At 35.7% G+C, this 27,359-nt stretch overlaps 1 protein-coding gene across 2 annotated transcripts in view; it reads left to right on the forward strand.

Moving 5' to 3' along the window:
- TUSC3 (tumor suppressor candidate 3) overlaps positions 1-27,359 on the forward strand; it is a 215,911-nt gene that overhangs the window by 94,835 nt on the left and 93,717 nt on the right. For both annotated transcript variants that reach the window (XM_033225936.1, XM_033225945.1), the window contains exons 3-5: positions 1,062-1,179; positions 10,135-10,275; positions 14,425-14,565. In XM_033225936.1, coding sequence (XP_033081827.1) covers positions 1,062-1,179; positions 10,135-10,275; positions 14,425-14,565 — 400 coding nt within the window. The remainder of the gene's footprint in view (positions 1-1,061; positions 1,180-10,134; positions 10,276-14,424; positions 14,566-27,359) is intronic.

Raw genomic sequence — 27,359 nt, forward strand, 5'->3', positions numbered from 1 at the left:
TTAAATCTCCAGACTCTGCTGCTTCTGAATCTAATGTTTTTTCTAGCTTCTTATTGCACTGTAATCTCCTTTGAGAGTCTAACTTCCTCTCAAAACTTTTCACCAGCTTTCTGTTTTTCAGATGTTTGTGGAAATCTTTCTGCTGCTGTCTCTGCTCCAAGTCCTTTTATTATTGTTAGATTGTACCTTTTAATTTACTTTCATTTTGGGGAGGGGAAGGAGATAAACTCCAGAGAATAGTCAACAATACCGAAGAAGCAATTTTATTTTTTAAAAATATTTCAGCACTAACTTGTTGCTTCTTATTTCTATTACCGTATTTACATCCTCCTATAAATGCCACTTTTCTGTTTCTATTCTCTTCCTACATCTAAATATAAAGTTTTATCATCTGGAAAATTAGCAGAATATCTAATAAAAATGTGTTCAAAATAGAAGCAAATATCATCTTAGAGAAGGAATGTTTGTGGCAGCTGGTTTAGCTACAAAGGGAAATCTTTGCTTACTGTTGGTTTGAATGTAAATGCATTTTTAGATAAATGGAATGAATAAGGTGGAGTATAACTATTTTCAATTTTAAAACTACTTATGAATTTTGCTTTTCTGTTAAACTAAGTTGCAAATATTCTTAAAAATTGGTCTTTGCATTTTACTAAACATTATTGGTAGATTTAATTTATGTTTATAGGGAATGCTGCAAAATGTTTTTATTCCCTAGAGTAAGAGTTGGCAAAATTTTTAGTTCAAGGGCTAGGCTTTGTGGTACATGTAGTTGCTGTGGTGTTGTTACAACTTTGCCCTTTTAGCACATAAGCAATATGTAAATGAATAAATGTGGCTGTGTTGCAATAAAACTGTATTTGTGAACATCAGAATTTGAATTTTATGTAATTTTCACGTCAGAATACTTTTTTTAAAAAAATACTTTTTAAAAACGATGCTTTGATTGCAGTCTATACAGAAAGTGGCCAGTGCTTGTCCTCGGGTTGTCTGTTTTAATAACTGCTTTGTAGATGCTTCAGTACTGATGTGTTTCTACTCTGACCCATTGTTCTTATCAGGCAAGCTAATGAAGAATATCAAATACTGGCAAACTCCTGGCGCTATTCTTCTGCTTTTTGTAACAAGCTCTTCTTCAGTATGGTGGACTATGATGAGGGGACAGACGTTTTTCAGCAGGTAAAAGAGTTATATCTTATTCATATATTTAACATAGTTGTTTATGCTCGATACATTTTTGTTTGGCACATAAAAATAAAATTCATTCATCGCCTGAACCCAGGAGGCGGAGGTTGCAGTGAGCTGAGATTGTGCCACTGCGTTCCAGTGGGGGATAGAGCAAGACTTTTTCTCACACACTCAGAGACACACACACACACACACACACACACAAATACAATTCATTCAATACGTAAATAAATACAGTAAGTATTTAAAATAAATTTTGTGATGTGATTAACATAATTATGGCTAAACTGATTTTTATAGTTGTACAGGTCTTTGCCATTATGATAAATTCATTTTAACTTTTGCATCATACAGGAAATGTGTTTTTTCAGCGTGCAGTGGCAGTTTACATGCATTAGTCTTATTTTGGTATTTAATTATAGGTGGTAGTATATTATAGATAGTATTTTGCACAGATTTGTGACATTTTATATAAAATTCATTGCAAATTTTACTTAACTGTTATTTTTTCCAGTGGGGCAGAATTTTACATATAGAGGATTAAATATTTATTTACAAGTATTTTCTCTCTGTTATGGATTGAATTGTATACCCCCAAATTCATAAGTTGAAGCCATAGCTTCTGGTGTGACTATATTTGAAGACAGGGCCTTGAAGGAAGTAATTAAGGTTAAATGAGGTCATAAAGGTGGAACCCTAGTCCAAAGGGACTGGTGTCCATATGAGGCGAGGAATCGGGAGCAGGAGTGCATGTGCACAGAGAAAAGGGCCATGTTAGAACACAGTGAGAAGATGGCCGCAGGCAGGAGGAGGAGCCTCACCCAAAACCAACTCTGCTGGCACCTTCCTCTTGGACTTTGAGTCTTCAGAACTGTGAAAAATAAATTTCTGTTAAGTTACCTATTCTGGAATTTTCTGTTATAGCAGCCCAAGCAAACTAATAAGCGTATTGACCCAGTCTTCTCGCTAAAGCAAGGTGTTGGACTTGAGACCAGAATTCTCATTATCATCGATGTTGTCATGCTTGTATCATCATCACTGTTGACATCGAGAGCTTATGTCTAGGAACTGTTCTAAGGGCCTCTTACGTATTATTTCATCTAGCTTCACAGTGAGAGAAATGTTGTTACTGGCTCCATTTCATAGGTGAGGAAATAAGGAGTGAAGAGATTGTTGCTTGTCCAAGGTCACCAAGTTAGTGTAATGTGTAACTAGAATTTGAACTCAACTGTCTGGCTTCCAGAGCCCTAGCCCTTAATCATGCTATTACTCTGCAGTTTATTATTTATTCTTTAACATGTTTTTACTGTGCGATCAATCCATTTAAAATTCAAAACTTACTGCCGTCCCGGAGTTGATCTTTTCGGATATCTTGGCCTATTTAATTTTTCTCACATGTGATACTCTTTGGCGTAATGCTTACCACGTCATGGAAAAGCATGCAGTTCTGTGAAGAATCTAGCCTACTAATTGTATATCACCATTAGTGAACATTTTTACTTATTTGCATCCAGATCATTTGTTCTTGCCAGTTTCTAGTTAAATAAAATAAATTCTCTGTTTTTGCCTTCAACACTTTTTCTGTTAGTGTTCTTCACTTATTTCCTCCAAATTTATTTTGCCTTTTTAGGTTGTTTCTTTATATTCATCCCTTCAGCAAATAGTTTTGCTCCTATAGTGCCTATTCTATAGGAGCAATAAATTTGGCAAGAAAAACATACATAGTTCTCCTCTATAAGCAGCTTACAGATTAGGAAGCTAATAATAATAGTATCATAATAAAACATATAAATATGTAATTTCAAATAACCTTATAAAGAATAATTACAATACTATAAGAACCAAAAATTATTTCATGTAAATGATAGATCTCTATAGAATCTCAGGATAATTGGCCTTAGAGCTCATCAGATAGAAGTGCTATTCAGTATATACTCGAATCCTCTCTGTCACATTGGCAGACAGTCTTCTAGGTCCAACAAGACTGCCAGAGCATGATCTTGAAGCCCATGACTAGACCTGTTGACTAAATGAAGACAGTGAGTTGGGTTAGTTTAGTTTCATTGTATCTTTGTTATGCTATTTTTGTTGATAATATGTTATCTTTGTTTTGTTGTGGTACCTAATATACTAAGTATATTAGCATATTAAACATGTTATTTACTGTTACAAATATGCTTTCTCCTACTTTTATTAAAACAATGCCTTTATTGGTATGTCTTTTTAAAAATCCTTGACAGAAACACTCATTTTTCACTTTTTAAAAGTACTTTTATTTCTTAACTACTGTAAGAAACCACACTGCCAAAACACCATGTATCTGATCCTTGGTGTCATTGTTGAGGAAGCAGTATGGTGTGGGTGGGGACTACAGCAGACTGGAAAGGGGATGTGCTTGACCTCAGTGGGAGAGGCACAGCTCAGCATCAGCTTTGTAGAAGAAATGTAGGCCACATGTAGCTAGATCTCTTTCAAGAAAAGACCTAAATAATAATTTTTATATGAAATTTCTCTCTTTAAAATGTTGGCAGTTAATTTATATTTTTAAAAAAAAAACTTTATGGGATATTGTTATCTTTGTGTTGAGTACTGAATGTAGGCTGCTGGTATATAATAATATAAATAAATGGTTATATATAATCATTAAATTCTTTTGTTTGCTTTAGACATAATTATTCTAAAGTTTGGCCTGTAAGAGTTGAAGTCAGTTGTTTTTAATTGAAACATTTCCTCAGGTTAATTTTGATTCAGCAGGAATCCTGCTATAGAACTGCCTTGTCTTTCCCAAAATCTAGCCCTTGGCTTAGCAACAAGAGTTCTCATTTTAAAATGCAGAAATGCATAAAAGTTATAGCAGTTAATGAGTTTTATGAGGAATTTCAATCTACAAAAATGGAAAAGTATATGTTTTGCTTCACTTGAGAAACACTAAAATATTTTTAATGCTTATTTTTTTCCAACTGACTATTAAATCATATTTTGCTGAAGTACCGTCTCTGAATTGATGTTTTAAAGCGCTGTCAGCAGTAATGTGGTGTCTGAAGATAATATTAATAACAAGTGCAGAAACTTGGTAATTTCTAGCTCTTTGGGGACTTACTGGGAAAGTAACTTCAATTATATGTGATTCCCATAGGAATGGCCGAGGCTAGGTGTCTGATGACAGGCCAGTGGGTTAATGAACATGGTGTGTTGGAAGGAGCGATCAGCTAGGAAGTAGGTCTATGTTGTACTCGCCTGTGGGTAGCCTTGGGGAATTGGGTATTTTAATTAAGAAAAAGGACTGAATTGTATGAATTTTTAAGAACCTCTGAAGTTTTAGCACATTAGGCCTTAGTATGGATTTTCTGATAGTTTTCATGTGGGGAGTGAGGAAGATGGGGACTTTCAGCCTTATGATTTTGTATTTACATGGTTTCTGTAGATGTCTCTTGTGTATCCATGAGAGAAACAAACATGAACAAAGTATGGAATGGGAGAAGCACAGGGAAGAAAGAAGGAACTGGTAACTGTGTGCTTTGTTCAGTTTAATGAACGTTACTAAATGTCCATTATGTGGAAGCCCACTGCTGGGAGAATGGAATAAGATAGACTCCTGATGTACAGGGCCATGTAACACTTATTATATACATTAGAGACATATTATTTATTTATTTATTTTTGAGATGGAGTCTCGCTCTGTCACCCAGGCTGGAGTGCAGTGGCGCGATCTCGGCTCACTACAAGCTCTGCCTCCTGGGTTCACGCCCTTCTGCTGCCTCAGCCTCTTGAGTAGCTGGGACCACAGGTGCCCGCCACCGTGCCCGGCTAATTTTTTGTATGTTTAATAGAGACAGGGTTTCACTGTGTTAGCCAGGATAGTCTCGATCTCCTGACCTTATTTTTTTCCAGCTGACTATTAAATCATATTTTTATGTGATATAATTTATATATGATATAATTTATATATATAATTTATATATAATAGGCTCCTCGGCCTCCCAAAGTGCTGGAATTATAGGTGTGAGCCACCGCACCTGGCCCCTATATACATTAGAGACATATTTTTATATATGTTATATATGCATGTTATATGTTATAATGTGTATGATGTTTATACTGTATTGCAGGAGCTTCTGTTTACAAATCAGTCTTCTAATGAACTTATTAAAAAAGGTTTATGAAAAAAATATTGTTAAAGCCTGGCAAACATGGTGAAAGCCCTGTCTTTACTAAAAATACAAAAATTAGCCAGGCGTGGTGGTGCATGTCTGTAATCCCAGCTACTGGGGAGGTTGAGGCAGGAGAGTGGCTTGAACCCAGGAGGTGGAGGTTGCAGTGAGCCGAGATCGTGCCATTGCACTCCAGGCTGGGTGACACAGCAAGACTCCATCTCACACACACAAAAAGTTTTCATTAAATGTAGATAGAGTTCAGAAGGTATTATGATATCCTGGTAATGAAGTGTCTAGAGTCAGAAAACCTGAGTTCATCTTCCAGCTTTACTTCTTCATTGCTGTATGACCTTTGGTAAATCACTTTATTTTTATATGCCTCTACTCATCTGTAAGAGAGGGAAAATAATACTACCTTTCTCATAAGACTATTGGGAAGATTAAAATAAGATGTTAGCATTACAGTAGGTAGCTACGCAGACATGAGCAGGACAGGAGAGGGTCCCTCGCCCCAGGATGTCAGGTGACCATCATTTGATGATCAGGTGATTGTTAAACAGTCTTGCTAAAATAATAATTGGTTGCAGCTGGCTGCTAGGAACGGCCCTCTCCCAGTAGATAGAAAACACTTGAAGATGGTGATAAGCCGCTTCCTGATGAGATCTTAGGACTTAAGCAGACTCAAGCATGCGCACTAAGAGACAAAATGGTGGAGTTTAACTGTTATATGACCTGTCTCTGGGAGCACTCGACTAGTAAGGGAAAAATGCCTCAAATGAGCATGCGCATAACTTCAGTAAACACACTGCATATGGCCCCTTCCAAGTGCTGGCAAGCCACTGTGCAGGCACATAGCCCACCCAAAAGGAAAAGTCAAGGGAGAAGAGACAAACCCTGGGGTTATGCCAGTGTATGAAACCCCAAGTCAAAGGCCAAACAGTGCAGTTTGATGTCTCCAAGTTGCCCACCTGACCTTCTTCCAAGTGCGCTCTCTTCTATTCCTGCACCAAAACTTTTAAATAAACATTCACTCCTGCACTAAAACTTGCCTTAGCTTCTCACTCTGCTTTATAACCCTCAGATTCCTTTGAGGAGGCAAGAATTAAGTTACTCCAGACCCCTACGGATTCACCACTGCTAACACTAATATATGTGGCTGTTTAGCTCTGTGCCTGATGCATAAATATATGCTAAATAGTTTTTATTACTATTACATAACATTAGCAATAATACTGATGTGTAGCGTTGCCCCTTCCTAAAACCACCTTAGTTTTGCATAAGTTGGTTAAATCTAAATTCTATAGAAATGATTAAAAGTTGTGGTAAAGGAATGAAGAGAAAGGAAAGAAACGATGAAAAGATTACCTCGGAATCCCTTTGGAAGGGCTAACTGCTTAAGCATTGTCTTTGTTCATTTTGTTCTGCTACAGCAGAATACCTGAGACTGGCTAATTTATTCAACAGGAGTTTGTGGGGAGGGTACAGGCAGAATATGATGGTTTGAATGTTTTGCATTCAAACAAAGAGTAAACAACATTCAAACCATCATATTCTGCCCCTAACCCCACCAAACTCATGTCTTTCTCACACTCAAAATACGTTGATTTTGTCCCAATACTGTCAAAAGTCTGAACTCATTCTAGCACCAACTCAAAATTCCAAAGTCCCAAGTCTTAACAAAATGGGATATAGATGAGACTCAGGACGTGATTCATCCTGAGGCAAATTCCCCTCCAGCTGTGTATCTGAAATCAAACAAATTATCTACTTCTAAAATAAAATGGTAGAGCAGGCATCGAATAGACGTTCCCTTCCTAAAGGGAGAAATAGGCAAGAAAAAAAAAAGAGGGTAACTGGCTTCAAATAAGTCCAAAACCTGATAGGGAAAACACTATTAAATCTTAAAGCTGGAGATTAATTTTTTTTCATTCCACGTGCCATCATCTGGGCACACTGGGGCAAAGGTTGAGCCCTCAAGGCCTTGGGAAGCCCCACCCCTATAGCTTTGCCAGGCCCAAGCCCACACAGCAGTTCTCCCAGGCTGGTGTTGCATGCTCTTGGCTCTGTAGTTTGCGGTTTCAGCAGAGGCCCTGCTGCCGTAGATCCACTAAGGGGGATTTTTTTACAATGGCTCTGCCTCTGCAACAGGTCTCTGCCAGGGCTCTTGGGCTCTCCGCAAAGTCCTTTGAAATCTAGGTGAAGGAAGACATACCTGCTCAACTCTTACATTCTGGGCACCTGCAGAGCTAGCCCTTTATGGATGCTGCCAAGGTTCATGGCTTGCACCCTCCAGAGTAGTGGGTTGAGCAGCACTCGGGCCTACTTGATCCGTGGTGAGGGCAGCTGAAGAGCACTACACTAGAATGCAGGGAGTGGACACCCCAAGTGGCTCTGAACAGTGAGCTTTGAGGCCCCATAGATACCCCAGATCTTCCCCTGAAGAGCTCTGAAATGCCTTCAGGGTCTTTGTCCCATTGTCTTGATGAGTAATACCTGGCTTCCTTTCCATCTCTGCTAATCTCCTTATAAATAGTCCCTAGGCCACATTCTTGATACTCTCTCCTGAACATGTTTTTTATTGTTTACATACCCAGACTCGGAGTTTTCCAAATCTTTATGTTTTGCTTCCCTTTTAATTATAAAGTTTGTCTTTGAATCGTTTTTGTGTTCTTGTATTTTATATGCATTTGAAATAAGCCATACTGCATCCAGAATGTTTTGCTGCTTAGATATCTCTTCTGCCAAATATCCTCCTTCATTGTTTTTAAGTTCTGCATTCTATAAAGTCCTAGGACACAGACACACTTCAGCTCAGTTCGTCACAGTTTGTAACAAGTGTGGTCTTTTTTTCCAGATTTCAATACCTGTTTCTCATTTCCATCTGAGACCTCATCAGAATGTCTTTTACTGTCCATATTTCTTACCAGCATTCTGATCGTAATCACTTAAATAATCTCTGAGATGTTGTAGACTTTCTCTGCAGCTCCCCTCTTCTTCTGAGCCCTCTCCAGAATCACCCTTAGTGCTCCATTTATGGCAACCTAGGCTTTTTCTTGTATGCTTCTCCACATTCTTTGTCTCTACCCATTATTCGGTTCCAAAACCATTTTCACCTATTCAGGTATTTGCTGTAGCAGCATCCAGTGCCTCTGAGACCATGTTTGTCCTAGTCCCTTTTGGGCTGCTATAACGGAATGCCTGAGACTGGACAATTATAATGAACAGAAATTTATTTCCCATAGTGCTAGAGGTTGAAAGTCCAATATTTAACTACCAGCATCTTGCAAGGCACTTCCTGCTGCATCATCACATGGCAGGAGGTGAAAGTGTGAGAGAGAGTCAAGAGGACGCTCAACTTGCACTTTTATAGTAGCACTAATCCCGCCCATGAGAGTGGAGCCCTCATAGCCTAATCACCTCTTAAAGTTCCCACATCTTAATATTGCTACAATGGCAATTAGATTTCAACATGAGTTTTGGTGGGGACAAACATTCAAACCATAGCAAACATGGACCACCTGTTAATCTTTAGCAGTAGTGTTTGAAGAGTACCAATGTAGATAACATGGAGGTAAATAATGGAAATTTGATTGCATTTGCAGTACTAAAAATGAGAAATTTTTGATGTAGAGCCATTGATTTTGGGTATTCAGCTTGTTTGTGCTAAGATGTGTGAAGCTCTATAAAATGATTTGGAGCTGTCTTGTAAATATGACTGCTGTAGCCAGAGTTCATTTATAGGGCAAGACCTGTTTTGGTCTTGAGTGTATCCTTGGTTATTAAACTTCGTTGTTATGGGGAGCTAAGCTTTTACTGTTGTATTGTTTGCTTGATGTCAACTGTGATCTAATATATATATACTGATTTTTGTTTTCATTATTAGAAAATACTGAACTGTGTTGCAAGTCAAGGGCTGAAAAATCTCTTGGCCTTTCATTTTAAAACTTTTTTTGGTAATTCCTGGGGAACAGAAATTTTATTCATATATATATATATATTTGTAGTTTATTCCTTACTGCAAATTAACCTGATATATGTTTTTAGATATTATATTGTTAAATAAGCACCATTTATACTAGGGTAGTGTTCTTTTAGTATACTTTTCAAATGGAAATTACTTGTAGAAAATATTTCTGAAATATAACCAATTTAAGACAGTTGAGTTAATAGACAAGTTGAGCAGAAGAAGAGTGTTATTGAGAATTTCTTCTTCATTCTCTGGTAAATTTAACTTGTTTAGAGCAGAAATGTTGGTTTCTCTTTCACAGTCATCATCATTACACAAAAAATAAAGTCTTTTACATTTGTAATAGGGAACTCAGTCTACTTGTAGTTTGTTGGAAATTAATTCCATAATATGCTTATTTTTTTTAAAACAAATTCCAGTACTTTTTAAAAATAACTGCTTAAGAAGTGAAATAATTCACGTACTACCAAATTGCTATATTTCTACTTTGCACTTTCAGTCACTTTTTTTTACCCTAATTATAGAATTCAAGAAAGGAAAAAGAATGAAATGACTTATAAAATACAGAGAATATAATGTATGGTATGAATAATGTATGTTAAATGTGAGGATTCAGATAACTTAGTCAAATTTACAAGTTCTTTTTCATCCACTAGTGAATTAAGATAAATAGAAACAGAAATTTACCTCTGGAAAACCACTTGGATTTTCGTAATAAATGCTGTTTTCCCCAAATTTCTACAGAAAAAGTGTAAAATGTTGCATTAATGATCTATAATGTGGGGATGATACTATATTTAGTATTTTTTTCCTCATGTTTTACAGCTCAACATGAACTCTGCTCCTACATTTATGCATTTTCCTCCAAAAGGCAGACCTAAGAGAGCTGATACTTTTGACCTCCAAAGAATTGGATTTGCAGCTGAACAACTAGCAAAGTGGATTGCTGACAGAACGGATGTTCATGTATGTTTTTATTCCCCGCAGTTTTAATAATAGGCTGGTTGGTTTGTTTGTTTGGAACATTTTAATAAGGCCACACTAATATTTTTAAATTTCTCTGTCGTTTTTTTCTCCTTGCATAGAGAAAACTCTGTTCCGTCACTGCAAATGATAAGTTGAACTTGTACTGTTAGGTGAATTCAGGTGGTTTTTAAAGTAATGGTCCATTGATATTTTAAAAGCCATTAAAAAGTACAGAAGTTAAGCACAAGGTAATTTCAGAGGCTAAAAAACATATTTGAAACGTGTCAGTGGTAGTAATCAAGGAAATTCTAATTAAAAAGCAAGATATATGATGTGATATTCCCCTTCCACCGGGGCCTATCATGGGGAGGGGGGGAGGGGGAGGGATTGCATTGGGAGTTATACCTGATGTAAATGACGAGTTGATGGGTGCTGACGAGTTGATGGGTGCAGCACACCAACATGGCACAAGTATACATATGTAACAAACCTGCACGTTATGCACATGTACCCTAGAACTTAAAGTATAATAATAATAATAATAATAATAAAAAAGCAAGATATATAATTTTTATCTATCTTTTGGGCAAACAGAAAAGGTTAATACCCACCTTAAAGCTATGTGGAAAAATACCTACTCAGATTTACTGCTTTTGAGACTATAAATTGGTGTAACTGTACTAATAGCATGTGTCATGTCTTCATATAATATAGCTTAATAATTCCACCTCTAGGAATTTAACCTAAGGATGCTATCAAGGATGATTTAAATTTTTATCCATAGAAATTTTGAAAATAATATTCATTTTATTGGGAAAAATTGGATATGAATCAAATGTCTAAAAATAAGAATAAGTAAATATACTATGGTCTAGCCAAAAAATGATTTACAAGAATATTTTACCTAGAATGAAGCTCAAGGTGTAAAAAGTTTCCAAGTAGGTTGGAAAAGTAGTATTAGTTAATAGTATGATCTATTAGTTTGTTGTAAAATGTAAATATGAGTATAGATAGACATAGACAATTTATTATTGGAAGGAAATGAACCTAAATGTTGATGGTAGTTGATACTTACTTGGAGGTTTTATGACCATGTTTTCCCTATTCTCACAACTGTTTTTGACAGTAAACAATTGGAGCCAGTTATTTTAAAAGTATGTTCATGCAGGCAGTAACACAGAAGCATTAATTTTTACTATAAGATATAAACACATTTATTCTGAGTCAAGGTGATAATTGCCCATATGGTACCACAGTCATTGTAAAATTATATGATTGGTTTTGATGACATTTTGGTGACTAAACTTAGTTCCTAATTCTTGTCATTTTTTTAATGATTTGGCAAATTTTTTGTTATGCAATGTATCATTTAGTTGGTGCAAGACCTTAAGAGTAATATTGAAAGGGTACTATTGTTTCCTTATAAGAAATACTACATTTTAATCAGAAATTATTCAAACCTGTCTCACTAGCAGACTTACACATGTAGTCGATAAACTTTTGTTAAAAAAAAAAAAAAAAAACCCAAAAACCTATATGTGGAAACAATTTCTAAAATGTTTTAGAAATGAAAACAGTACAAGTAATGCCAATGTATATCCTTTATTTAGGTTCAGTGATTGTTAACATTTTATTCCATCTGCTTTGTGATTGTCATTATCCCTGCTACCCCCATTGTCTCTTTACCTCTCCACACACGCAGACACATACGCACAGTTTTTTCTTTCTGAAAAATATTAGGGTGAATTGCATTTCGAAAGAAATAAGCAAAGCAGTTATCAACTTCATAGGTTTACATTACGTATTACTTTTATTTGAGCTACCACTACCCATATTACAGTTTTGCCAAGTGACCTAATAATATCCTTTACTTTTTCTCCCTTCAGTACAAGATTTGATCTAGAGTTAGATATTTCGTTTAATTGTCATGTCTGTTAAGTTTTTTTTAATCTGGAATATTTCTATAGCCTATCTTTTCTCTTTAAAAACATTGACACTTTGAAGAATATAGTCCTTTGCTACTTTTTAAATAGAGTGATCTTCATTTGTTCTGCCTCATATTTGTTCATGATTGACTTCTCATGCATCCTTGAGTACAATACTGTATAGGTCCTGTTTTGTTTTAATCACCTCAGTAGGCACGTAATGTCCATCTGTCCTTTACTGGTGATACGAATTTCAAATATCAAGATGTTTCCCATTTTTTCATGGTATGATTACTGGTTTTTTTTTGGTAATAATAAGCTATCTATGTAGAGATACCTTAAGATCATGCAGATATCCTCTTCCTTCAGACTTTTCTTTTAGATATAGCATGCATTGATGATTCTTGCCTGACACAGTTTTTACCATTATGGTTACAAAATGATGATTCCAATTCTAGATCTTTCTTCATATTTGTATTTGGCCCTCAGCATTCTACTGTAAGCAATAGTCGTACTCCATCCATCCATCCATCCATCCATCCGTCCGTCCATCCATCCATCCATCATCTAATTATCCATCATTGGTATGAACTTATAAATTGTGTTTTCTGAGTATTTTGGATTTGACATTCTAAAAAATCTTTCCAGCTGGGGAGAGTGTAGCTCTCTTGGGGCTAGCCAGTTCCTAAAGATAAGCCCAGCCAGTAATAAGTCTTCCGTACACCCTAGGAAACAATATTCCTCTGCCTTAATCATCTCGGGGCCAGGTACCAGACAACTAGAGACCACTCCTATAGCCCACAGCCCACCAAAATTATTTAATTTTTTTTTTTTTTTTTTTTTTTTTTTGAGACGGAGTCTTGCTCTGCCGCCCAGGCTGGAGTGCAGTGGCCGGCTCTCAGCTCACTGCAAGCTCCGCCTCCCGGGTTCACGCCATTCTCCTGTCTCAGCCTCCCGAGTAGCTGGGACTACAGGCGCCGCCTCGTCGCCCGGCTAGTTTTTTGTATTTTTTTAGTAGAGACGGGGTTTCACCGTATTAGCCAGGATGGTCTCGATCTCCTGACCTCGTGATCCGCCCGTCTCGGCCTCCCAAAGTGCTGGGATTACAGGCTTGAGCCACCGCGCCCGGCCAAAATTATTTAAACTAGTCAGTCCTAAAGTGTTTACTCTGCCCTGCCTTGCCTTTCCTACGCAAACTCCAAAAACGAGTGGCTTAACTTCCCTTCACTTGTATCTTTTGCCACCTGACCACTCTGGTGTCTCTCCCATGTGGCCCTGCATGGCGTAGCATGCTTCTTGTTTCTAGGAGACCTGTGAGTATAATCAACCTTGTTTTCATCTGATCTCCTGTGTCTTCTGTCCTGGCTGCACCTAATTGATGTCTTGTAAAAGAATACAAGACATGTTTTTCCTCTGGTGGTTTGTAATTTACTGCTATTCTGAACTATTTTGGTACTAAACTTGTTCTAGATTTGACTAGTGAGAGCCTCTTTATGCTGGCCCCTATGCTCTTGTGACATCTTTCCATCATTTTTCTTTTAAGTATTTTCTTATTTTGTGACATAACAATTTATTCCAGGCTCATTTTGTATCTACCTATCTATTTTGCCCAGCACTCAATTAGTCATCTATTCTAGGAATCCTGCTTTCTTTTAGTAGGGAATGTTATTGGAACCAAGATAGGTATACATAAAAGAAGTCATGAGTTCAGACCAATTAGATCTATTTCTAAAAATAGTCTTCATGTTTTAAAGGATACCATCAAAAAAGTAGCCCACAGAATGGGGGAAAATATTTGCAAATAATTTTTCTATAAAATACTTATAGCTGGTGTGTCTATCTGTATGCATATGTGTGTGTGTGTGTGTGTGTATATATATATATGACTCTTACAGCTTAAAAAGAGAAAACCCAATTAAAAATGGGCAAAGGATCTGAATGGGCATTTCTTCATGGAAAAGATACAAATAGCCAACAAGTACATGAAAAGATGCTCAGCATTGTTAGTCATCAGGGCAGTGCAAAGTCATTTTACATAGCCATTATGTTTTAAGGCATGTATCTTCGACACAGAGTGTAAGTAGTGCTAGCGCCACATGTGAAAATGTGGGTGGCATGTTTCTGAGTTCTCTGTGTTGAAAATTACGAGGACTGGAATATGATCAAGAGAAAAATTTTATTTTTCTTTTCTTTCACTTTTAAAATTTCCATTGCATTTTTGCAGATTCGGGTTTTCAGACCACCCAACTACTCTGGTACCATTGCCTTGGCCCTGTTAGTGTCACTTGTTGGAGGTTTGCTTTATTTGAGAAGGAACAACTTGGAGTTCATCTATAACAAGACTGGTTGGGCCATGGTGTCTCTGGTATGTTAATACATTGTGCTTTTTTTTTTGTTGTTTCCTATTCTTTGTATAATAGTATAAACTATGTAATATTAACAAAATGAGCCAGATTATAACTATAATAGAACTCAAGTTTGAAAGAGAAGTAACTTTTTAGGACTTGGATAATGTAGTTTGAGTTTTCTGTCAGCCAAAACTGTGCTATCTTCCTTCAACTTTTCACTGCTAAAATGTACTGTCCCTCTTTGCTTTGCACAAATGCTAAATAAATACGTATTGAATACGTCTAGAGATATGGTAAGACGATCAGAATTAATAGCTCAGAGTAATTTGCAAGTGGTTTGGAAATTCAGCTATTTCTGAATTTCTTATTCAGCTGTTTCTTTTCTGACAACTGTTTCTTGTGTATCTTTTATGTGACTGATATTTGTTAGATACTGGGGATATAAAGTTGAGAAATACACTCTGCCTATGAGAAATGCATTGCGGGGATACAGAGTAATCAACAAATGGAGTATAAGGTTACGTGTGCTATGATGACAGTAAGTAACAAAGTATTATAGGAATACACAGGAAAGAAACCTAACCTAGAGTAAAGGGAATCATGACAGGCTTCCCAGACTGTGACAAGAGCTGAATTCTGTAGAACAAAATGAAATTCTAAAGTCATTAAGGCCAAGTGTTCAACATAAGTGAAGCCTGGGATATTCGGAGAACTACAGTTCTGTGGGGCTACAGCAGTGATGGCAAGGTAGGAGGGGGAAGAGATGACATTACAGTTCAGCAGTTCCCAGCTCACAGCCACTGGACAAAAATCATTAGGATTTTGTACACAAAACAATTCAGGTATAATTGAAAATAAAATCTCTTTCACAACTAGAAGGAAAAATGTAAGGTACTTAAAAATAAATCTAACAGAAAATGTATGAAATATTTATAAATAGAATGTTGAAATAGAGACTAGATACATATATGTAGATAAATACGTTATATATTATGTCAGTGTATATCTATTATAGATAAGTATTGTCTGTAATATAAAAATGTTATATTAAGGATATAATGTATTATAACTATATACAATGTATTATATCTATAATAATATAATAGATTGTTTACAGCTAATTGTCAGTTTGTTTCTTTTGCTTTCTGGCAGTCGCCCTTCATCGTTCCCATTTTATTTTTACCAAAAAATTAGGGGTCTTGATGACTAAGTTGGACCGACTGAGAAGCAGCCCAGGCAAGAGTCACCTTGAAGCAATTTCATTTTCTGCAGTAATACCTAGAGCTTAGAAATTCAGACAGAACCTCTCTGTGGCTTTCTAGTAGATAGTCAAAATAGAAATTAGATGTTTGGCCTTTTAAGAGCAAGGAAGATAAGATTTTTTTTAAGGAAAGTTTCTTAATATTGTTTTCTCACTTTTGATGAATGAGTTAAAATGGATTAATTAATTGTACTGTATTTAAAGTTATTGGACACTACGGGTGATCTTAATTACCTTAGTCATTAAATTAAAAACTGTCTTGGCTTTTTTCCATGCTAGTTTTCAAGTTGCTCCACTCAGTAAAGCTCCCCAGGTTTCTTGGTAAAAATGCAGTACTTTCACTGTGTCACAGGAAAATTAAAACTTCTTTGATATTTAAGAATTAATGTCATATCAAATCTTGTCACTGTTTTAGTCTACCAAAAATTGATGTAGTCTCATCTGTGAATTACATTCAAATAACATTAACGTACTTACATTATTCTTATTCCTCAAGAAGAGGCCCAGAGCTATTGCATTGTAAGCTAGTAATAATTGACATTACTCTTTACTGATCTCTTTCTTCTTTGGGGTATGCGTCATAACTGTGCAGAGGCATTTATGTTGGCCTCATTTATAAGAAAGGAAACAAAGATTCAGTAATCTCAACTTGCAAAAGCTTACATAGCTAGAAAGTGATTGAACTGGGATTTGATCTTATTCATCTGATTGCAAGTTCTATATTGTTTAGACGAAGCTGGGCTTCTTTAAATCTGGACGTGTATCTTATATGTTGGTCATTCTACTCAGTAGATACAATTAGCCATTATGACTGCAAATAAAGTCATAGAGGAACATTTATACGATATATAGATGTTAAATACTTCACTTGATCAATTTTCTTGAAAACCTCTGCTATGTTATACAGATTTATTATTATTATTGTTTTGCTGTTTTACTGCGAATTTTGGAAAGTGAATTAATTTGGCATGGAAGAATATAAATTCCAAGATATCTTGGCAGGTATGCCTGCTCCCCAGTCACAGCCTTTTAGAAGTCAATAACAGGCTGCAGAGAACAGACGTGTTTTCAAACAATGTGCTTTAAAACACTACCCTGATAATATAATGTTAAACAACTTTTGTAATACTTTTCTGCATCTCTTCCAGTTTTTCTCATTAATACAGAAATACTTCTGTTTGCTAGTCTTTGGAAACTCTTTGAATCATTTAAACAATGAGATTAAATATATATAAATTACATTATATATTTTATGCATATAATTTATATTACATATATGTGTATATAAATATGTAATTTGGGCCTTCTTTACCATTTCTGCCTGATACCACCACCCTTACCATCACCACTAAACTTGATTGTTGCTTATAAGTTGAAAAATTGAATTTGTTCATATGTAATTTTTCTTATCCTACTTTTGAGATTTCCTTAGAAAGTTAAGAGACTGTCCAGAATGCTGCCCTATTCATTCAGATTCTCAAACATTTGCCTGTTTAAAATAACTAATATCTCATTTTTCCTTGAAAGTAAGGAAAAAGCATGTATGTTCTTAAATTTGCCAAAATATTGTCATCTGACTTACACAAACTCTGATGAAAGCCTTTGACTGGACAGTAAAAGGACAGCTCTTAAAGTAAAATAGTAATGAACCATATAAGAGTAGATAACTTCCATAGAACAACAAAAAAAATGTGTACAAAGGAAGGGAAATGAATGAGAGAAATGTCTGCTACAGAATCTCTAGCCCCATGCTAACTTTTTAGTAAAGAGGAAGTCTAGGTACAGTTAGCAGTGGTGTTTTTTAATCATTTAACCTATACAAAAGTACTTCCGAGGAAAATTATTTACTGTTACGAACACTTAGTCCTGGGTAGAATGTATTCTAAGGCTGGTATTTTTTTTTCTTTTTTTACTGTGGTATTTTATTGTATGTGACTTAAAGGTAGGATAAGAATGAAGTGTATGCTGAGGGAGAGGAAGTTATAGTACGCTTTAGGGTGTAGGATGGAGACGGAAAGTTTGCAATTTTGTGAAATAGGAAATTAATGTATGTAAATATTAATATATGGAAGTAATATGTACAAATATATTACTTTGCAATATATTTAAACAATGAGATTAAATTTGCAGTATATTGCAATATATTGCAAATATTAAAACATACATATATGTTAGAATTTCCTGGTTCTGAGTTTTAAAAAAGAGCTACAGGTATTCATAACTCAATCTTCCTGGTCTCATGCTTTCTAAGGGGGAAAAAGTTTTATTAACTGATATTTATAGATCCTGATGATTGTTCGTGGAACAGAATATGTATCATTGATTGGTTCTGCTTTCAGTCACTTCTGCCTTCCCTCACCCCCTAAACATGGAGGATGATGGACAATAAGCATATAGATTACTGGCTTTATGATGAATTTAAAGTAGAATGAGTAAAATATTGAAATATACTAGTACATAATTTCAAAGATTGTAGCATAGATACGTAGTTTATGGTCTTGGGAAAACAATATTGACTTGGAACCAAAATGAGTTAAAATAGTATGTTTTGTAGCCCATAATGAAGATCTTCATGGCATCCTAAAGGTCTTCATAGGTTACTGTCATTTCAAGCCAGAAAATATTAGTAGGATAAGTAGTAACATTCATTTTGAACCCAGGAAAATATCCTAAGGATGTGTTCGTAAAACCATGAAAGATAAAGCATCATTAAAATAATCTAATAACACAACCTTATTATCACCGTAAATCACCATAGGATAGAAGCTCTTTTCTGCCTTTTAATACGGTGTATTGTAGGATGATTCATATACCCTCATGTTTCTGTTGCCCCAAATAAATTATGTCATTTCAATTAAATTTTTTGAAATCTTCAGCATTGGAGATTACTGTACAGCATTATACAATATTTACATTCATGAAAGGTACTTTGGCATGTACGCATTGTGATTTATCAGTAGAAATTTATTTCTTGTGACCATTCAAAGCTACAGATGACTTTGAGTTCAGATGGGGGTAGAAAAGGGTCTTTTTTCATCCAAATTTATTTGAATAAAATTACATAACTTTTATTATATACATATGATCTTTATTTTGTTCTCTTTAAAAATGAGAAGCAAATAATTTCTGATAATATTTTTTTCGATAAAGTAACATTGTTTTTGGATGGCCCCAGACAGTTTTGCTCATCAGGTGACTATGTCATTTGGCCATTTGGAGTTGGTTACGGTTTTTGCAAACAGGTATTTCTATGTGTAGCCATTTGTGTAGAGTTAGGAAAACAGAAAATAAAATGAATTCGTATATTTTTAGGATATACTTAATATATCTAATTCTTACTTTTCTGTAGTAAGAGGAAGCAGTGGCCTCAGTAACTCAAAGTACATTTTAAAATTACTCATATATGGATCCATTTTAACATTTGAATGTTGTTGGCTGAGTCTTTGCTTATCTTACTATAAAGTCAGAATTGAATAAGCCTCACTGCAAAGTGTCATGCATGGATCTACTACACTTCATGCACGGCTCATCTCCTTAATCCAACTCAATAGGTGTTATAAATACTTGTTGAAATTGTTATCCTCAATGCATAATTTCCTTTCTATGGAATTAGAGTTAAGCTTTTTTTTTTGTTGCTGTTGCTGAGATGACCGTAAAGATACTTCCCACCTTTCCTTTCTTTTTTTTTTTTGTAACGAATGCAGTATATCGATTGAGTTTAAATGAAAGAAATAATGATAGTATTTCTCTGTAACACTGAAACCAAGTTTAAAAAAATCAACAGTAAATAATGCACTTGTGAACAGTAGAAATGCATAGTGTATAAATTCACTGATATGCATGTCTGCTGTTACTCTGCTGATTCATACCCCCTGTTTATTAAGTAATGTCATTAAATTACTTAAAAACTTTTATATTTTTAAAAACATGGAATACACAAAGGATTGTATAAAATGTGTATAGGATATTACTTATTTTCTGCATAGTTAGCATTAAAAATTTCACTTTAGCAGCTTATTTTAATATTCAGCTGATGAAGATACCTTCAGATTAACTCAGGGTCTTACTTAAATTTTGTATTTTGCAGAAGAAAATGAAAACTTTTGATTTGCAAAGCTATATCAACTGCATAGTGGAAATCTATGAAATAATTATGAACCCAACGTGTTGAAAGCATATAATGATTATTTTTCTTTTTAAAATACAATGTGAAATGTTTTCTCCAAACCAAATCGCTTATGAAAGTTCACTGTATAGAATAGTTAAAAGCAAAGTTGCTCTAGTTGAAGTGGGTGTGAACATCTTGAGCCTTTGGAGAACTATGGGATCTGAGCAGTTTGTTTTGAAAAACAAGGACAATAGACGCTTAAAGGTGGGTGCCTTGAGCCAGTGGTGTTCTCAGCTCACCACAGGGCTATGGAAACCTCTAGATGTGAGAAAGATAACACATGGTTGTGTTCAGTTGTGTTTATTGAATGCTTGCCTGTTATATAAATGTAGTGTTCTCCGACTTACATGAAAGTAAGTGTTTTCCGACTACAGTGAGGTGTAAGGATTGGTATCTGTTTTACACATGGAGCCACAGCATTTAGAATTGTACCTGGCATGTAGAAAGTCTTAAATAAATATTTGTTGAGTGAGTGAAAGTTACATGAATAAAAAGGTTTAAGGACATTGTAAAACATGGTTGTTTTTTTCACTGTTACTTAGGGCATTGTAGGTCATGGCTGGGATTAGTACATTTTTTTCTAGAAATCTTATATATTCACATATTGATCAGTCTTAGAATAGTGATTCTTTGTTTCAGTGCATTTACCTTTTCTATGTTTTTCATGTTTATTCATTTATTGACCATTCAAGAGTTTGAAAGCTACGATGTATCAAAGTCTGTGAAGAACCATGTGGAGATACAAAGATAAGACAAGTTAAAAAGACTAGCACATGAGCCCTGCCCACAGGGACCTTACATATGTAGTGGGGAAGGTCAATCAGATATGTACATCAGTAACATACAAATGCTTTGGTGAACATAGGTCCAAAATCTTGGTGTCCCAAGGTGGTATTATTTGTGACTCTCAAAGAGAACCCAAATGTACAAAACAAAATACTTCCAAAAGGACTACCTTTGAAGGTGTTTTTTGAATTAACTGCAACAAATATCTGAGTATCTGTTTTATTCTTGCTCTTTTCAGGATTATTGTCTAGTGTCACATTTGTCCTAAAGCCAGAGTTCAAAAAGAACCATTTCTGAGGCTGTATGAAACTAGATACCCAAGTGTCTGATTCTGTGGAGAAGCAAAAAAAATAAGCAGAGTTTTTAGTAGAAACTTCACAAGTCTCAAGTCTCGGGATGTATGCTGGTGGTAAATGGATGCAATGCCCAAGTGGAAAGCTTAGAGTGTTTTGCAGTCTTGTGAATTAGAAATTACAATTTGGGACCCACTGGACTCTTGCTGGAAAACCTTCAGTGGCTGAGATCAAATGTAGATAGAACTTTGTTGGGGCCATAATCCAGCCATGGATCAGTACATTCCCCAATTAGATTAGAGTGATTACACATCACTATTAAGGTTGACAATATCAAGGAAGTTGAACAACTTTAAACCAGCAAACAAAATCAACACGAGAAGAATGAGAAAGTCTGCATACTCCAGTATGGATTGAATCCATTGCTGAAACAATTGAATCCATTGCTAAAGCAGTGGAATCCATTGCGAAAACTTTCATTCCACGATGACTCTTCTAAACAATTGAGAAGAAATAATACTAATCTTAGGTAAACTTTTCTGTGAATGAAATAAAGAGGAAATGCCTCTATTCTCTGAAACAAGACTAACTTTGATTCTTAACTCTGACAGGGACATACACAAATAGAAAACTGATAGGCAAGTCTTTGTCATGGATATAGATGCATTTATTCTAAACACAGAAATTACAGACAGAAATAAAAATGGTAGTACGTTGTGAAGTTGTTTCACTAATGCAAGGATGATTTACTATGGGAAAATTATCAGTGTAGTTCTCTATGCTAATAGTTAAACAGAAAAAAATGTAATCATCTTTGATATATGCATATCAGCATTTAATAGGTTCAGGGCTTATGTGGGCATAAGAGAAAAAGAAAGCAAAATAGAAGGGAATATCCTTAATTTGACTTAAAAAAATACAGTACATGTCATATTTGGCAACTTATTGAAATTCCTGAGATGAGGAATAATACAAGATGCTTGTTCTTGAGTATTTTACTGGGACCCTGAGCAAGTGCATTGAGACCAAAACAAAAAACCTACACACATCCTGGTAAAAATAACATTGCCCTCATTTGCAAATGATTTGATTTTGTACATAGAAAAAAAATTAGATCTAATTCGTAAATTCAGTAAGGTTAATGAATACATAGTAAATCATAATTCATGTAATGAATCATAAAAGAAGTTTTTAAAAAACCTATTGTCATAGCATCAAACAAAAATCTTGAATCAATCTAAGAAAAGATATGCACACTGAAAACTGAAAAATTTATTCAAATAAATTTTTTAAAAAGTTAAATGGCAGGTTAATCTGTTAATGGATTGGTAGACTAAACATTGTAAAGTTACCCATCTTGATCTTGAGCAGAATTTCTGTAGATTTTTGTGTGGAAATTGACAATGAGATTTTAGCAATGGGTAATGAATAGAGTAGTTTAGACAATATTAAAGAAGAATAATGCTGGAGAACTTACACTTACGGATATCAACAATTATTATAGATCTTTAATATTTAAGCCTTCATGGTATTCATTTCACAAAAAGGCATCTGAAACAGAATCTATAGTCCAGAAACATACTCACACTATAAAATCACTTGATTTGTGACGAAAGTGGCCTTGCAGTGCAATGAGTAAGTATAGCACTTTTGATAAATATTGCTGGGCCAACTGGATATCCATATGGGAAAAAGATGAATTTCAACTTTTACTTCCCACCACACACAAGAGGAATCATGAATCTAAAAGTAAAATGTGAACATTTACCGGTTTTAGAAGAAAGTATGGATATGTATCTCCATAATTGGTGGGAGGGCAAGAATTTCTTAGAACATAAGAAGTGGTAACCATAATAGAAGCGATAATTGATAAACTGAACTACATTAAAATTAAGAACTTCTGTTTGTCAAAAACACGATTAATAAGATGAAAAGAAAGACAAGCCTCATGTTTTGGTGAGGACTATTTGCCGTGTATAAGTTTAACAACGAACTTGTGTCCAGAAATATAAAAAGCTTGACAAAACAAGAAGAAAAAGACAAGCAAGTTTTAAAAGAGGTAAATGGCGTGCTGGGTACTTTACAAAAATGTCCAAATTTCAATGAACATATGAAAAGGTATTCAACCTTATTAATCAGGGAAATGCAAATAAAATGACAATGTGACACTATCATACCTCTACCAGAAAAACTAGAATGAACACACAGAGGCACACAGCTAATACCAATAATTGGTGAAGATGGATATCAACTGGGTCTCTCATGTACCGCTATGTGGAATATAAATTTCTTTCAACCTCCTGAGAAATGTGTTTGGTTATATCTCTTGAAGCTGAGTACTTACATATTCTGTGATACAGAATTTTCAAGAAAATATTCCTTACCTTGGGCATGTTATGTAGATTATGATTAGGAAGAGACACAGGAGAGCTCCTGTCTTTCTGATAGTGTTCCTTTGCTTGATTTCAAAGCTAGTTGCAAGGATGTATTTATTTTGTGAAAATTAATCTAGCTATAACTATGAATTGTGCCTTTTTTGTATGAATGTAGTTAAATAAAAATATTTTAGTCAAATTAATTGCAAAACTAAAACTTCCAGATTGCTGAAAGTAGTGAAATGGTGACATTTCAGTTGTTACAACGAAAAAAGGAGGCATCAGTTATAAGAATTTTGATAAACTGAAACCTAGGCTATTTTGCATTTTAGAAGTGCGTGTTACTTAGTGTTTTGTTGTTTCTTATGAAAAGTGCCAGAGCTGTATGAATAAATACATTTGTCACTACTTCAAATGATTCTGCATGTTATTCCAGGTCTGAACCTGGTTTTGTTTTATTAAACCATTTCCTGGCATGTTGAATAAATCATACATTAAGATGATTTTTTAAACTTGTGACATACCATAAATAGTTTTGCTACTGCTGTTGTCTCTATTCCTCCATGTAGAATGTAAGCTTCTTGATGACAGTTTTCTATCGTATTTTTTTTTTTTTTTTTTTTTTGAGGCGGAGTCTCGCTTTGTCTCCCGGACTGGAATGCAGTGGCCGGATCTCAGCTCACTGCAAGCTCCACCTCCCGGGTTTACGCCATTCTCCTGCCTCAGCCTCCCAAGTAGCTGGGACTACAGGCGCCTGCCACCTCGCCCGGCTAGTTTTTGTATTTTTAGTAGAGACGGGGTTTCACCATGTTAGCCAGGATGGTCTCGATCTCCTGACCTCGTGATCCGCCCGTCTCGGCCTCCCAAAGTGCTGGGATTACAGGCTTGAGCCACCGCGCCCGGCCTCTATCTTATATTTTTGTTCATCGCTTTGTTCTCTGCTTCTAAATCAGTTCTTAAATATATAGTATCTTGAGTGAATAAATGAGTCTTTTTTAAATGTCAGGGCACATGCCACGTATTCAGGGTTTCTAGCTGAGGATGGGAAGCCTCTTTATTTTACTTAATTCTTACATCTCTGGTGTCTGGTGTGCACTAGTACTCCAATAAGTAATTGTTAAATGAGTAAAGCAAACTGGAAGCGTTCTGTGGAGCACCATCTATGGGCCATGAGTTAACCCTGTTTTAGTAGAAGATTGACTGAGTTGACAAAGCATTAACAAGATGTGGATGCAGGCATTATCATCATGGATGCAGGGGGAAGCAGAAAGAGTGGCCTGAATGGAGTGTGCAGTGCCAGTTAAAGAGTGCTAGTACATGGAGCCATTTAGGAGTATGGGAGCAAATTGTGGAGGGCTTGGGAATAATAATGATATTTATTGAGCATGTGTTGTGTATTGTGTGTAATTTTTAAGGGCTCTACATAGATTAACCTACTTAAAACCCCTGCAGTTTAGGAAGATCGATACCAGTATTATCCTAATGTTATAGATAGGAAACTGAGGCCCAAAGCAACGGACTCGCTCAAGGTTGCACAGGTGCTGAAGATACATCTGCAACTCGAGTATTATAATTTACAAGCCTCCATTCCCAACTATTATGATAAAGTTCTAGGCAAGGTACTTTAAACATACCAGTGGTAGGTCTTAAGAGCATGGAAGGTTCTTGGGTAGATACTACTGTTTGTGAATATCTTAGTTGGTTAAATATTTTTATAGCCAAAGAAAGTGAGACTTTATATTCTCATTCTCTTCCCTCTCCCCCTCTCCCCCCACCTCTCTCTCTCCCTCCTCCATCTCCCTCCTCTCTCTGTCCCTCCTCTTTCTCCCTCCTTTTTCTCTCTCTTTCTCTGTCTCTGCCTCTCCCCACTTCCTTCCCCTCCCCCTGCCCTTAGGAGATATCCAGGCTGGAGTGCAGTGACATGATCTTGGTTCACTGCAACCTTCACTTCCTGGGCTCAAGTCATTCTCCTACCTCAGCCTCCTGAGTAGCTGGGACTACAGGTGATTGCCACCATGCCCAACTAATATTTGTGTTTTTTTTATAGAGATAGGGTTTTGCCATGTTAGCCCAGCTGGTCTCACCCTGGGCTCAAGCAATCCTCTTGCCTCACCTTCTCAAAGTGCTGGAATTACAGGTATGAGCCACCACGCTCAGCCAGTATACCTGCTTTCTTCATTTTCTTTCTAACTCTCTGACTTGTGCGTCCCAGTTTCCTGGGCAGCTGTTCATGAACCAGCTTATGGGATTATTTTCTTTTTTTTTTTTTTTTATAATAACTATTTTTATTGGCATACAAAGGGAAAATAAAATCTATCTTTTCATCCTAAAACTCAGGATTTACATATTTGTGATCAAGCAGTATTTACAAATTTGTAGTCTGCATTTTTCCTTTGTACTATAATTTTTGTTGTCATTATAATCTTTATTTATTTTTTATTTTTAATTTATTTTTATTTTTTATTTATTTTTTTATATATTTTTTATTATACTTTAAGTTCTAGGGTACATGTGCATAACGTGCAGGTTTGTTACATATGTATACTTATGCCATGTTGGTGTGCTGCACCCATCAACTCGTTAGCACCCATCAATTCATCATTTATATCATGTATAACTCCCCAGTGCAATCCCTCCCTCCTCCCCCATCCCCATGATAGGCCCCAGTGTATGATGTTCCCCTTCCCGAGTCCAAGTGATCTCATTGTTCAGTTTGCTTTTCTTCTCTCACCCTACCTACTGTCCTAGAACAACTTCATCCATTCCTATGACTATAGTAACCAACTGTGTGCTCACAATCCCCAAATCTAGCTTTTTCCTAGATGTCTGTTATTAAACAGTATATGCAAGTGTCTCGTGGACGTCTCAGCGGTTTTTTGAAGTGAATGTTTTGAAAGCACATTAGAATCAGTCATTTTAAAACTGAACTCCACATCTTTGGTACCTGCTTCCCTTTCACTGACATGCTTCTGTCACTCTGTATCTCACTGGGCCATACTTACTGTGCTGCTCCAGTCATATCAGAAACAGTGGGGTTAGGTTTGATTCTCTTATTTTCTGTCACATCACTCAATCACCTAAACTTACTGACTCCACCTATTAAATATTTGCCCTGTATGTCTGCTTCTCTCAATTGTTACCTGTATCATGAAATAGACCACAGTAGTCTTTCGTATTTATGCATCAGCCTCCAAACTGATGTTTCCAGTATGTTCTCCATACTGTGATTAGTGCCACCTTTCTAAAATACATACTTCACCATGTGCTTTTGTAATTCAGTATTGGAATATTATGGAATCAGTAAATGGAGGGAGAGAAGGAGTGAACATGCACATAAAAGCGTAAGGGCTCATTCTGTTGCCCAGGCTGGGTTTGAAATCCTGAGCTCAAGGGATCCTCCCATCTCAGTCTTCTGAGTAGTTGAGACTATAAGCACATGCCACCATGTCTGGCTCCTTTTTCTGGATTTTAAAATATAGTCTGCCTAAAACACTATGTTATATTTATAGCATAAATAATCAACTTTAATGTATACTCCAAATTCACTGATATGATACTCCTGTACATTAAATATAGAATTTATTTATCTCATATAACAATTTCAAATTTGTAATTGATGTTTTTAGATGGGGAATCACACTCTGTGCTCGCCCTGGGCTTAATAATCTATCTAGTGTGTTTACCAAGTTTAAGTGAAAATATTTTATACATCCTGACTCAGAAAATATTCCAACCTACGCTTAGTCTGTAAGACAAATCTGGCTTTTAACAAGTCTGAGTTAATTTCAGAGTTATTCTCAAGAAAGTCAGAAAGGGCTTCAGATTAACGCCTCTAAAGCTGTGTCATTATCTGTTGAAACACTTTGGCTGCCAAGCAGAAAACACAATCCATTTGTATTTTCTGGGTTTAGATACTGTTTCTTATTTG

Source organism: Trachypithecus francoisi, unplaced genomic scaffold (genome assembly GCF_009764315.1).
Source record: "Trachypithecus francoisi isolate TF-2019V2 unplaced genomic scaffold, Tfra_2.0 Contig01440, whole genome shotgun sequence".
Taxonomy (NCBI): Eukaryota; Metazoa; Chordata; class Mammalia; order Primates; family Cercopithecidae; genus Trachypithecus; species Trachypithecus francoisi.